General features: G+C 43.6%; 1 protein-coding gene across 1 annotated transcript; it reads left to right on the top strand.

Annotated features, from left to right (window-relative positions):
- The first annotated feature begins 248 nt into the window (after positions 1 to 248).
- Positions 249 to 13105, top strand: KDELR2 (KDEL endoplasmic reticulum protein retention receptor 2). Its single transcript, XM_051782124.1, has 5 exons — positions 249 to 461; positions 6597 to 6697; positions 9619 to 9777; positions 10824 to 11076; positions 11880 to 13105. Exons 1-5 carry the CDS (start codon positions 371 to 373, stop codon positions 11912 to 11914), a joined length of 639 nt encoding a protein of 212 aa, XP_051638084.1. The 5' UTR covers positions 249 to 370; the 3' UTR covers positions 11915 to 13105.
- Positions 13106 to 13705: the final 600 nt, after the last annotated feature.

Genomic DNA, 13705 nt, shown 5'->3' with positions numbered 1-13705 from the left:
AATAACTTATATAGGTTTTCACCTAAAAAGATGCTAAACATGCATCGAATCAACCGCTCGTTTTCACAGAACACGACAGCAGCTATTAATATATATTTATTAGCTCTTACATATCTAAACTGCTGGTTTAGACGCCCAAAAACCCCGAGGGCCGGGCCCCGCAGCCCTGCCCCGCCCGGCCCGGCCCGCGGTTCCCGGGGCGGCCCCGGCTGAGGGCGGAGCGGGGCGGGCGCTCCCCCCCCGCTTCCCGGCGTGCACCGGCGCGGGGCTGCCTGGCCACGTCCCCGGGCCACGTCGCTCGGTGCCCGCTGAGCTTGCGCCATCTTCGCTCCCCGGCTCCGGCTGCGCCGCCGCCTCTGCCGCCGCCGCCATGAACATCTTCCGCCTCACCGGGGACCTGTCCCACCTGGCGGCCATCATCATCCTGCTGCTCAAGATCTGGAAGAGCCGCTCCTGCGCGGGTGCGTGCGGAGGCCGCGGGGCGGGACCGGGCGGGCGGCTCCGGGCCGTGGAGCCCCCCCCGGGGGGAGCCCCGCCGGGGGCCGGGCGGCATCGCCCCCGCGGTGCCGTGGCTGCTGCGATCCCCCCGCGGGGCCGCGCCCTGGGGGGAGCCCGGCGAGCCTGGATGGGGTGGGGGGTCCCGCCGGCCCGGGAGGGGCCGTGGTGGAGCGGGGAGAGGCGACGAGGGGGGATTGACCCCCCTGGGGCGCCCCCGAGGGCTCCCGGGGCGGGCGGGCGGGACTGGGGTCGCGCAGGTGAAAAGGGACGGTCGCTCCCTCCGCGAAGGGGAGGGGGCTCTGTCCTCCTGCTGACCTCTCCTCGGCTCGGCCCCCTCCAAATCCAGCACTAGGGAAGCGGGTGGGCAGCCGGGAATGGGGGGGAGAAGGAGGAGCCGCATCCCCGCTCGGGGTGGGGGGCGCCGGCGGGAGCTGCCGTTCCCTGAGCGGTGTTGTGGTTACAATTATTTGTACTTTAATCCCTGGGCACCGCCGCTCCGGCCGTGCCCGGGAGGGTCGGTCCTTCCTTATGTAACTCCCCGGCGGCGGGCGAATGAATGGGGAGGCCGGTTTGGAGGAGGGGAGGGGGAGGAATGCGTCCCCCGCGGGGCGGGCAGCCGCCTCCCTCCATCCCTGCCCGCGCCCGCCGCCGTCGGGAAAGGCGCTGGAGCTCGTTCCTCGCCTTCCCGGGCCCTGCTCGGCCTCTGGGCCGCCCGTATCCCACGGCAGCTCCGGGTTTGGAGCGGCGCCGGGAGCCGCGGGCTCGCAGTTCGCAGCCCCCGAAGTTTCCGCGCTCGCGCCTTCCCTCCGCGGCGGCCTCGCTCCCCTTTTGTGCGGGAACTGGACTGTGGGTCGTGCCGGTTTTAGGGCGTTTGTTTGCCCGGCCGGCTGCAGTAGGAAGCTGTGGGACAGAGATTCCAGGCGGGATCGGCGGGCCCGTCTGACGTGGCAGCGGGAGGAGCGCCGGGTCCCGGCCGGGCGAGCCCCGCTCCGCCGCCCCCCGGGTGGGATCGCGGCTGCTCCCCCTGCTCTGCACGGGCCTGCTCGAATCCCGTGGGCTGCGCGTCGCTCTCTCCCTCCTGGTGTACGGTGTGGTGGTTGGAGGGAATTGCAGGCAGTTCCCATAACTGCAGCATAGCTGATTTCTTTCGGAAAACTGGGAGTTGTTGTCATTCAAAATGGGCATTTCCGCGCTCGGTGTGTTACGTGGGTCGGGCCGCCTGCCCTGCAAATACCGTTTTTGCCGTGCACCGGGGTTTGCCTGTGAGCTTGGCTTTGCCTTCTCTCCAGTGAGCTGCTCCTTCCTTAGTGAGGGTGATTATTCTTGAAATCAGTTTGCCGTGTGTTGACGTGAGATATTATTCAAATACCGGGTTAGCATTGTTGAGCAGATGTATTCGTAAAGTCTTCAGTTAAAAGCGTGAAGAATTAGTTTAAGCTGTAACTTGAAATAACTGCTAATGGGGAAATGAAAGAGATTTACACTACAGGTAAGAGGAAGTACAGGTTCTGTATGTTTTCATGTCAAGTCATTTGATAATCACTTGATAGTGCAAAGAAAAAAAAGAGTGAATGAATAGTTTTGATTTTTAAAAAGTATATTAATAGCTTTGGTTTTAAACAAACTTAAAGTAAAAACTGTTGTTAACTTTACAAATGAGGTCAGTCAAATGACTCCATGGTCCACATACAGCAGCAGCACAGAACTATTGTTCCCGAGGTCATGGGGTGCAAGAGCACCTTCCTAATGCATTTACCTGGCTCAGGCTCTGGTGCTTTAGGAATCCTGTCTGGATCTGGCAGGAGAGGGCCTTGCCTTCTTCTCTTCTTCTGTAGGGTTTTGTCCTGTGTTTTACTCGAGAAAGGCAGTTGAGATTACAAACAACAACAGAGTTAATTATCTAAAAACTACATATCTTTTGTTGTCTGAAGAAGGAAAAAAGACATTCTAGTGCGAGCCTAAAATTCAAATAGGGTTTGAGCCAAGAGATTCTTAAGTGACCTTTGTACGTGAGGTTATTTACACAGTATAGTACAGTGTGACCTAGCCCCATCTTTTTGCTTAAAAAGTGATCTGATGTTGCTTATCTTAAGTCAGTTGTGATTGAGGATCTCTATTACTAGGGGTTTCTTCAAAGGAAAGCAGATTCACACCAGTCATACAGGAAAGAAAGCTTTTATTACATAGAGCCTTCAGCTCTTCCCTTTCCCAGATTAGCCAGCATCCCTGAACACACACGTGCATGGGCTCTTTCAGTAGGAAATGTCTGTTTCATTCATTTTCCTGAGCAAAAAAAATGAAAGAGGGATGTGTTTATCAAGGATTGATGTTTTTGGAGTCTTCCAGTTCTGCCTGAGTCCTCAGGAGTAAATCCAGATCCATGTTACTGCTGAGATCAGTGTCTGAGGGCTAACAAATTTGCCTAGAGAATACAAACACCTCAAAGAATTTTATTTTTTGCGCTCTGTTCTGTTCCTTGTAATGGTTCGTTGTTGTCAGTTGAGGTTTCTACTGATGAAAACTTCGTAAATATATATTTGCATAAAATATGTTTGTAAAGTCATACAGGACAATAACACCTAAATTATTACCAGTTAATGTTGAGCAGCTGCTAAGAGCCTCTTCTAGAGGGCTTTCTGCCATTCCTTTACATTGCATGGTTATTAGGGCAGTTTATAAATTAAATAAACTTATACCTCCTGGTTATTGGCGACTGAGGAAATGTGAGCAAACCAGCTGCTGCTGTAACTGTGCCCTTTTGCAGCAGCAGAGGCTTAGAAAATAAATCAGGGCTGAACTGTAAGGCCGTGATCCATGAAGAGCTGGCAAAGCACATGGTGCCGACTCCTCTCTTCTGGTTGCATCCGTGTCTGAGCCTTTGTTCCAAGAGGAGCTGGAAGGCCTGTAAAAGCAGCTGGAGATGAGGGAGACAGCCTGTGCACCTCTGCTGCAACCTGCTGCTTCCTGAAGACACATCAGTCCCCATTTTCTTTTCTAAAATGAGACTCCTCTAATTGAGGAGAATAGGTGAGGCTGGGCTAATCTGCATTGTGGAGCAGTCTGTGTTTCAGAAGCATTTGACAAACTTAAATGTTTATCTAATTTAGTCAATATATTGAAAAGAGAACAAGGGAAAAGCAAATCAAATTATGATTTCAGAGCTGGCAGGGAAACAGTTTTTTGCATGTATAGTTATTTGAGTATCCAGGTTTAAAATTTGGAAAAACGTTTGCCACTCAGCAGGTCAAAAATTATTGATAAGAGCTGTGGAGAATGTAGCAGGTAACTCCATTATTGCTTCATGTCATAATTAGAAAATTCATGAGACTTGAGGAATCCTGTGCTTTCAAATATTGTCATGTTCAGACTGTATTTTCTTTCCCATTTCAAGTAAAATTAGATTGTTTGCAGTGCAAATTACTGCCTGAAAATTGATTTGCACATATTGGTCATTTGTCAAGTGTTAAAGGTGACCTGCAGTTGCAAGGCTGAATACTGAAATATGCTAAATACTCTAAAAAAGTAGTGTAGGTAGTAAATATGTAAAACTTTTCCCAGGTAGTGTAGCTGTATCTCAGTTTTATGTGTCTACTATTGACCAGATCATACGCTTATGTTGAAGACTTTAGACAGTACTTTGCCATCAGCTGCTGCCAATTTGCTTGTATTTTCTCAAAAACTGCTGCTTTAGGTAGCTTTGGAATATCTTCTCTCTCTTTGAAAGAAAATATTCCTTTTCTGTGTTGAAAAATTTGTCTTCAGAATTAGGTTGAGTTTTTTAACTGAAGGTACAGCATTCTTAATGTTAGTATTTTATTAGCAGAATCAAAGATGGTGTGTTTCTGTGGCTGATGTGAACTTAATACAGAACGAAACTACCTTTTTTTTTATTATTTCACAAAGTCTGTGAAGTTTTCATAGCAAAGTATGGACTGACTTTCCTTTGGAAGGCTTTAGTTTAAAGATTTTCTGGCTGTGATGTGCAGTTCATAGTCAGTAAGTGCTGTACACGCTCCTGAGCTGGGCTGGCTGAGTGCCTCTGCTTGGCCTCTTGCTCCTTACCTGACTCACCAGAGCAAAATGAAGTTGATCAGAAAGTCCTACAATTCCAGCTCTGCTCTCCTCCCTGGCAGTGAAAATCAGCAGAGCTTTTGAATTAAAGTTTCATGCTATGGCTTTTAGCCAAGCTGGAGCGCGGAAGTTGAAGGAATTTTTCCACGTGTGAGGATGGAACAAAAAGGAAAGGTTTGGCTCTTCCAGATTTGAGCCCAGAGCTTGGGAAGAAGAAATAAAAATGGTTTTATTTAGCTCAAGAACTAAGGAATGTTTGTGGGTGTAATAAGAAAGGGAGAAGGAAGTGCATCAAATTAATACAACAGAGTCTTTACCTACTCCCTCCCTCCATCTTTTCTCATGGTATAGATCTTACTTTCTCCCAGTTTCCTGTCTCTCCATAGGCCTTTGGTTTACACTTTGAACCTTGCCTAGTGTAGTCTAGCCTACATAACTTGAAAATGAGTCTAATCTTGGATTTAGGATGGGTTTAAAGGTTCAAAAAATCAGTGAAAGTATTGAAAGCCTTAATAAAAATTACAGCTTTGGGGTCGAGGAGGTGAGGCTGCTGGTGGCTTAGAGGAATTTGTCAAGTATATGTATGTCTGTGACAGTATATCCAGATCCAAATTTATAGCTGTTATCGATATTTAATGTATCTTACATGCCCTTTTTTTTTTTTTTTTGCTGTTTACAGTTAGTTACTAAAAGAAAATAGCATGCTAAATAATTTAGTGTAATTACATGCTGCAGTGTGCTGCTGTTCTGTGATCTGTCCAGGTGGATTTCTTTGTCCTGTGGGCTCTGACCTTCGGACAGCATTTCTTGCTGAGAGGTTTTATTGGCGAGTGGTGATGCTGGGGAGCACACCTGGGACAGCCCAGGGTGCTGCTGCAGCTGTCTGTGCAATGGAGTTTAGTTCAAGAAATGTCAGATGTTTGGGGTTTTTTTTTTCTAAATTTTGGGAAATTGTTTGTTTGTGTTTCTTTTGGGGGAGGGGTTGCTTTGTTTTTTTATACTTGCAGGTTTTATTCTGCAGCTTTACAGCCTCATAGCTGTAGATTTTGAGGCATTTGCTGTTCCCCACACTGCAGTTGGGTTGTTCTGTAGGTGGCACGTCAGGCTCACCTCATAGACATTTCACATATGAAAGTTGCCAACAACCTCCTTTTTAATTGTTACTGTTTCAGTTTTCCTGTACTTTATACATAAACATAAAATTCCTTCACTGGGGGCAGCTTATTCCCTGTTCCTTAAGCTGGAGTGAAAAAGGAGTTCAATAACCATAACAGATAGCCTTCTGTTAATTGCTTTATGGCACTGTTATTAAAAGCCTTTATAGAAATATCTCTGTATTAAGGGACAAGGATTTTGAGCCTTGCATCATAACCCTCTCCTACAGAGTATTTTTCCCTCTTGTTTTTTGAACGAGATTTGCATGCTTAGCTGAACAGATTCAATTATTTTCACCCTGGATGACTGAAAACAAGAATAATTGGAATAACAAGATAGAGGCACAGGGTAGGTTGTTTTGTTCCCCTGCTGTGACACACCACCACATCAGTATTATGGAGAGATGCTTCAGCCCAGTTTTCAGAAGCTTTTAGTGGCTGAATTGTGCAAAGCTTTTATGCTTCTAACTCAGCTCTAGTGCCTGAAGTTAAGTGCAAACATTTTGACACTGAGGCTTTGGCCTAGAATCAAAAGTTGCTTTGAAGATGCAATGTAGATGTCTGACATTTTAGCTCACTTCTCTCTCTTTTAAAAATTTTGTAATAGTACATAGTAGCATCTGGTTTTGACTGTTTGTTATTTTTCCCACCATGTGGTCAATTAAGTTTCTGAATTGAATTGCCTGTTTTCACACTACTAAGCTATTTGGGCTTATAGTTATGTTTGTACACCTTGGAAGCTTGGAATTTGTCCTAATTGTGTAATCAGCTTGCAGAGAAATAAAGGCTATATCCTTTCTCATCCTCAGCATCAAGTGTTTTAAAGCACATCATCACTTTTTGAATAATCAGTTATTTCCTTTATCACTTTAGGTATTTCTGGGAAAAGCCAGCTTCTGTTTGCACTGGTCTTCACTACCCGTTACCTGGACCTCTTCACTTCATTCATTTCATTGTATAACACATCTATGAAGGTAGAGTATACTGAAGAGTTAGAAAAGCCAGTGATGTTGCTTGCAGAGTGCATAATTTCATTAATAAAAACCTCTTTAAATGGCCCACTGCACAATTGTTACAGAATAAGTTAAGCTGGGTTTTGGATAAAGAATGTGGAAGATGGACTCAAAACCTTGATTTTTTTTCCACACTCTACTGCAGCTTTTAAAACCTGTTTGTATGGGGACTGTGACGCTTAGAACAAGTGTTATTTTGGTTATTGAAAATAAAAGCTTTTGGGAGAATGGTTGAAATAAATTGTATTTCTCAATTGAGACATCAGAGCATAAGTAAATCTCTTTTTATCCACTACAAGGTAAATTAGTATTCAGAATGCACTGCCAGAATTGCAACCAGTGTCTGGTCAGAGGCTGATCAGAGGTTGACAGGAGCACTCTCTTAGGAATGTGGCTTCCATGAGATTATACCCTGTTCACTTGCCCACTGAATGTTAGGGAGCCTCAGTTTGGGGTTGTTATTTCTTATGTAGTCCTGCAATTCTCATGCTGAGTACAAAAAAATAAAGCAGTAATCTGTGAGAGTGCAGCATATTTGTGGCACCAGTTCAGACTGGTGCATTTGTGGCACCAGAGCAGGAGCTTTTTTAATCCAGTTCCTTTATTCATGGATTTTCTTGATGCTTTTCAGCTTTAATTCAGAGGATAGTGTAACTTTGCCAGGAGAAAAGACTTAGATAATCAGTAATGTAACATGTGTGGAAGAATTAGGGGAATAATACTGTAAAATAAAATTCTGAATGTTAAACTCACACTTCTAACAAATCACATGTGTGTGCCTAAGTTTCAATATTGACAGTCTAGATGAAGAGCTGTGGGTTAAAATATTCTTGAAACACAAGCTTTTTCTATATGTAATTTCTGAGACTACTGAAAGGTACTGTTGGTGCCCCAGAGGAGCCCCTTGGGGGGTTTTGCAGTTTATGTATTGGTTGTGATTTGGGGTCACAACCATGTCTTCGTTTTGCAGCCTTTCTGACTAGAAATGGAATGAATGTGGGAAATGACACTTGTGATACTCAACTTCACACTAAACTGAGTCTTTCCAGTAATTAAAGAGTGGTCCTCTGTTCAAATCCAATATTAACTTGCAAAATGGAAGCTTCTATTGCAGTTTCTAAGTTTACTGCTTAGAAAGGCTTTTGGACATAAGTGTCTTTTCAGCCCGTTACTGCAGTGTCAAGATGAAGCTTGAGTGTCCCAACACAACTTCTTGTTCTATCTCCATGTGTTTAGGAGTCTATAGGAACTGCTACAGATCAGCTTACCCAGAGCATAAGGTGATGAACTTTCTAATCTGAAGAAAATACTATTATTTGCAGCAAAAAAAAAGTTGTTAATTTCTGTAGAGTTGGGATTTTCTTCAGTATTTTTTGAGAAATATTAGTTAACCTACAGGTACCAACTTGCTGTATTTGTCTGGCACTGATTGTCAGATATTTAGGAAAATTAGTTTCTTCTGTGTTCCAGGAATATATACAGAACTACATAGATTGACCCTATCTGCTTTTCTTAATGACCTGCAGACTATTTTTTGTTATTTGTAGCATTCTGTATTTTACAGTTTCCTTTTCATGGTACCTGTCGCTGAGTATTGGATGCATTTCTGCCAGTGCACTCTGCAGACATTTTTCTAACATTCTTTTAATTTGGTATCTTTAAAAATGAAACCTTGTTGAGTGTCATGAAGAAATTTGTAATATAAGGAGTTTGGATCCATTCACACTATCTTAGTGTCTTCTATGACCATACAAATTGCTGTTAGTTTACACCTGTAGTAGGAGTTCCCTGTATCCTGTCCTTTATCTTTTATCTCCAGTCAGTTGGGGTGCTCATGCAGCAGAGCATTTGGATTCTGTGTTCCTTAATACAGGATTTGCATCATTTTGTTAATGTGAGCAGAGCTTTTAGTGATTAATAGCATCTGCAAACAGTGGGCTTCCTAATCAGTTACTTTTCAGTTGTAAAGAACCCATATTTAATGTGATAAATGGTGTGGAATATTTAATCTTTGTGATGAAACTGAGGCAGAAACTAAACTATTTGTCTAGTCTGCTGTACTATGTTGACTCCAGGACAGTGTGAGCTCTGTCCTGATGGTGGCAGATTGACCTTTAGAAAGTCATAAATTCTCTCTGGTTCTGTTTTCTCATCTGTAAAATGAGGCTTTTTGCTTTTTCCACGGGGAATAGCTATGAAGTCTACTGTACCAGAACCATTAAAAATGGTAACGTTAGACATTCAGCTCAAACCGAATTCTGGTTAGCTGCTTCTCAGTTTGTTAGTTTTGCAGCTTTTGTGCCTTGTTGGTTGGTGAACAGTGTCCACTCGCCGCTCTTCAGATTTTAGAGGTGTTTAAAGGTCTAACGCAAATCAGCTAATTTGTGATATGTTAAATGGCTGAGTCTGAATGGGGCTTGTTGAATAAGTTTTTAATTGCCACATGAGCTACACCACGCTGGGCTTTTTGAAAGGCCCCTTCCATCATTACTGCATGGATGCATCTGCACATTTTTAATGTAAATGTTTGGGGCCAGTGCTTCCCTTGCAGTTGCAGAAGGGGTATTCCTTCCCCAGTCACTTCTTAGTTCTGTCTACTCAGGAAAGGGTCTTCAAAGCACCTTTGGACAGTCACTTCAACCAAAGACAGGTGATGCCTTTAAAGCAACAAAACCAGTAGATCCCAGAGTCACTGGTGTTGACAAAGTTAAATACCACCAACACCCTGCAAAATCATATAAACAAACAATGCAACCAACCAGAACAGACCACACTTACTCCTCTTAGTGCCTGGGGATATTGTTGTTCGGGGAGTTTGATCTGTTCCTACAACCTCTATGGATTGTTTTGGGTTTTGTTTCTTTTCTTTCCTTGCTCTCCAGCTTATCTACATCGCCTGCTCGTACGCCACCGTGTACCTGATCTACATGAAGTTCAAGGCCACCTACGATGGAAACCATGACACCTTCCGAGTGGAGTTCCTGATCGTTCCTGTCGGTGGGCTCTCGTTCCTTGTCAATCATGACTTCTCTCCTCTGGAGGTGAGTTGATTGTGGGCAGGAGACTGTATTTTTTTTTTCCTGAAAATATTTGGAACGTGAAGATGAGCGTTTTTAGGCTGACGGAGGAATGGTGTTTAGTAGGTTCAGGCTAATCCTTTCCTTAATGCATCTGTGGAGTGTAGATGTCTGTGCAAATTAAGGACAGCTCAGGAGACCAGCATTATTATCAACATTGGTTATTTTATTAAGCAGAAGACTATATTTTTCCCAGTACACTCTGATGGTTATATTAATTCAGCAGCATCCTTCCTTTTGTTTTGTCTGTAAAAGAAATGCCCCAGAATGCAGTTTGTGAATAGTTAGTGCCACCTGGTGAAAACAAAAGGAATTAGAATACTTCTTAAATTTTGTAGAACTGCAAATGGTCTGGAGTGTTAGAAAGAATTGCATTGTATTTGAAGTGCAGCTGTGCATTTTCCTGACAGAAAAAGTATATTAAAAATTAGAGTTCAAACAAGTAATTTTTCCCATGAAATAGAGAGTAACTTCAGATGCTTATTTTAAGTGGACTGAGCTTCATTTGAAGCTTTATTAGTTACACAATTCTGTTAGAGAGTAAAGGAAATTGAATTGCAGCACTTTGAGACATTACTTTAAAAATCTGTTCTGTATTAACTCATTCTTTAAACCAGTAGATAAAAGGTGAAAGAACATGGGGAGGGAAAGCACTTCATCTTCTCTGCAGCTTTTCACAGCACCAGCTCTGTAAGCTGTATTTCATGGTACTGTGACTCCTGAGCTGAATGCACACAGGTTTCCTGGTGAGTGAACCTGTGTGTGCCAGCTCACTGCACAGCTGCTTTGGAGAGAGTGTTCCGTGCCAGGAAGGTTCCCTCGTGCCATCCTGTGGTTGATTATGAAGCTTTCACTTAGTTTTTCCTGTACCTAAAAAGTTTGCCAAAATAATGTACCTGTATTCATTCATAACATTGCTAGAGAGTGAAAAGTCAAGCCAAGTCAAATGTTTTCTGTCCTTCTCTTATCAGTAAGACACTTGAATAAACGTGCGGGTTTTTTCCTTTCAGATACTGTGGACCTTCTCCATCTATCTTGAATCGGTTGCTATTCTCCCTCAACTTTTTATGATCAGCAAAACTGGGGAAGCAGAGACCATCACTACTCACTATCTTTTCTTCTTGGGTCTGTACCGTGCCTTGTACTTAGTCAACTGGATTTGGCGCTACTATTTTGAGGGATTTTTTGACCTCATAGCTGTTGTTGCTGGTGTGGTCCAGACCGTTCTGTACTGTGACTTCTTCTATTTGTATGTTACAAAAGGTAAGTAGTGCAGTAACCTCCAGCTTCAGGTTGTGGAATGTAGCAATTAATATGTTCGTAGGAATCTGCTGTATTGGCATTACAAGGCTGTTTATTCTGGGTGTAAATTATTGCTGAAATCTCCTTAATTGATCAAGTGTGCTTTCTGCTATTGTGGGGCATTTCTGAGGACTGGTTTTGTGTATAGGTAGAATATAAATGTGTAAATGGTCTGGTGAACTTGCAGAAAAACTTAAAGTAAGTAGGGCTAAATACATGTTGCAGTTGCCTTCCATTGATAAGCATGAACGTCCTGCTTCTCCTGACCACCTGCACTGCCATGTGCAGATCCCAGGCTTACAGACACCTTTCTCGGTGGTTTAAATACCTTGGGAATCCAAAGAGTTTGGGATGTTTCTGTTTGTGCTGATTGTAGAAGCAGTCACTTCTGCTGGGGGCATTAGTAATTCTGCCCTTGCTCACATTCCACCTTCCATTATGTAACTGCAAAGCTATGTGGGGCTGTGTTACTTTAGTCATAACTCTTAAGAGACCACGATCATGGGCTGGTATGTCCTATGAGGGTGAAAAGTGGGAATTCCAGGGTGCCACAAGAGGGCAAGATTAGAATTGCTGTTGATTCTAGTTTTACCAGTATGTGTTAAAGAGAGGCAGCTTAGGAGGACAGTCTGCAGTGTACCTATCTCATAACAAAGGGACTCTGTGTGATGGGGTTTGGTCCCTTTGACGTTTCAGCAATGTGTGCTTCTCCTGCATCACAGCTTTGGTTTGCTAACTGCTTTCTTCCCTACTTTTCCTTACAGTACTCAAGGGAAAGAAGCTCAGTTTGCCAGCGTAAGTGCCAAAACATCACCAGCATCTGTCCTTTTGGATGCTTGGACAGAACAATCCTTATCACAAGCAAAGGCGAAGATGCTTGAGACAGAAAGTCAGAAACACAGCTCTTTATAGTGCAGGTAGTCATCAGCGGCTCTGTAAGAACGGAGGAAAAACAACCAGCAGATTTCTGTTTGATGCATCTTGCCTTTATCTTTTTTATTACTATGTATAAAGATTTTTTACATAAAGAAACTTATACTGTATTAATAAATTCAGTGTATGGTTTCAATTGGAATAGTTCCAAAAGTGAGATTTTTGTGAGATTGTTTATGACCAGGAACAAGTGCAAACGTTTTTTTAATTTTCAAGATTTTCTTTGAAATGACTGATTTTTTTTTTTTTCCTTTTTTTTTTGTTTTTCAGTGCACAGATATGTGCATCCTTGATGGATGGTAGTCATCTGTTCTTTCCCTTTGATTCAATTTTCATTCCACTATATTTATTTTTTTTTCCAAAAGGCGAATATATGTCAACTCTAAATCTGAAACCACCGATGTTTGATGTGATGTGCTGGTGCCCAGTCTTTGTGCCATCTGCTGACATGGAGTTCCTTATTCAAAATATCTGTTGGTGCCAGAAGGGGAACAGTCACATTTCGTAGTTGTTCCCCTTCTAAAACAGACTGATGGCAAGAGGGCAATGAGGAAATCGCTTCAAGCCACAAGGATGGGCCTTTTCCTGTTCTGCCATGATGTTTGGGAAGGTAATCCCAATAATGAAAGCACTTGGCAGTGCAGGTTGTGAAGGGTAAGAGGTGCACTTGTACTGACTGGTGGCACGTGTTTGTGACTGTATTGTTTGTTCAGGAAAAGAGGGTTAAATACTTTGGATGTGTACAGCCCTGCTACACCATTACAGCTATAGAAATGGGAGACTTGTAAGTTGATTGCAGTAATCTGTAGGTGATCATTTTAAACAATATCTACATTTTCTTTTTAATGAATGCTTTATAAGCAACTTCCATGTTCAGCTTCAAGTGGTTTTCAATGTCACTTTTGGACAATTAATATTTTTTTTATAAACTTTTCAAAATCAGCAGCACCAGTTACCATTCTTCATCCTTTAAATGATTCCCTTTTTTTACTGAGCTGTTGCATGATTTATCCTGTGTTACCATCCTCAATAAACACTTTATGAAATGGTGAAAACATTTTGGTTATTTTTTTTTTCATTCCTGAGTGTGAAATTTTTCTGTTACCCTGGGTGAAAAGTTGTTTTGTGGGTGAGTTGCTTAATGTCATTGTTTGCAGTATTGAAATATGATTTTTTTATGGGTGTGAGGGGCATAATCACTGGTGGAAGAAGCGATTGTGGCTCCAGCCTTGTGCAGAGGAGGGTTTGGTGCTTGTGTTTTATCTTCAAGAAAGTATTTATCTTCTCTGAGTGAGTTTGCCATCATTGTCTCCCTCGGCAGGGATGGTTCTCATTCGTAACCCCAGGTGAGTAGTGTTTATGTGCAGTGTGGGTGCTGAGGCGCTGCAGTCTCCACTATCTCAGATGCCACGCTGAGCAGCCCGGGTGCTCAAAAACCAGATGTGTCCCTGTGGTGAAATACAAGAGCGTGATCGTGGTAGGAGCCTCGGGTGTGTATTGTGTTGGTCCGAGGGAGCTCATTGCCCTCCCTGGGTGCTTTGCGCTGTAATTCGCTAATTCACAAATTAACTCGCCGCCGCTCCTTCAGGGCGCTCCGTGACGTCACTGGCCCCGCCCCGCGGGCTTGGCTCGCCGCTATTGGGCCGCCGGCGCACGC

Source organism: Manacus candei, unplaced genomic scaffold (genome assembly GCF_025592945.1).
Source record: "Manacus candei isolate 608988 ecotype Guabito, Panama unplaced genomic scaffold, ASM2559294v1 h1tg000002l, whole genome shotgun sequence".
Taxonomy (NCBI): domain Eukaryota; kingdom Metazoa; phylum Chordata; class Aves; order Passeriformes; family Pipridae; genus Manacus; species Manacus candei.
Note: the sequence above shows the minus strand (reverse complement) of the source record. Positions and strands in the feature narration are given on the sequence as shown.

Coding starts and splice junctions, on each gene's coding strand:
- KDELR2 (XM_051782124.1), top strand. CDS start 371: ATGAACATCTTCCGCCTCACCGGGGACCTGTCCCACCTGGCGGCCATC. Junction 462..6,596: donor GAAGAGCCGCTCCTGCGCGG/GTGCGTGCGGAG, acceptor TTATCACTTTAG/GTATTTCTGGGAAAAGCCAG. Junction 6,698..9,618: donor TGTATAACACATCTATGAAG/GTAGAGTATACT, acceptor CTTGCTCTCCAG/CTTATCTACATCGCCTGCTC.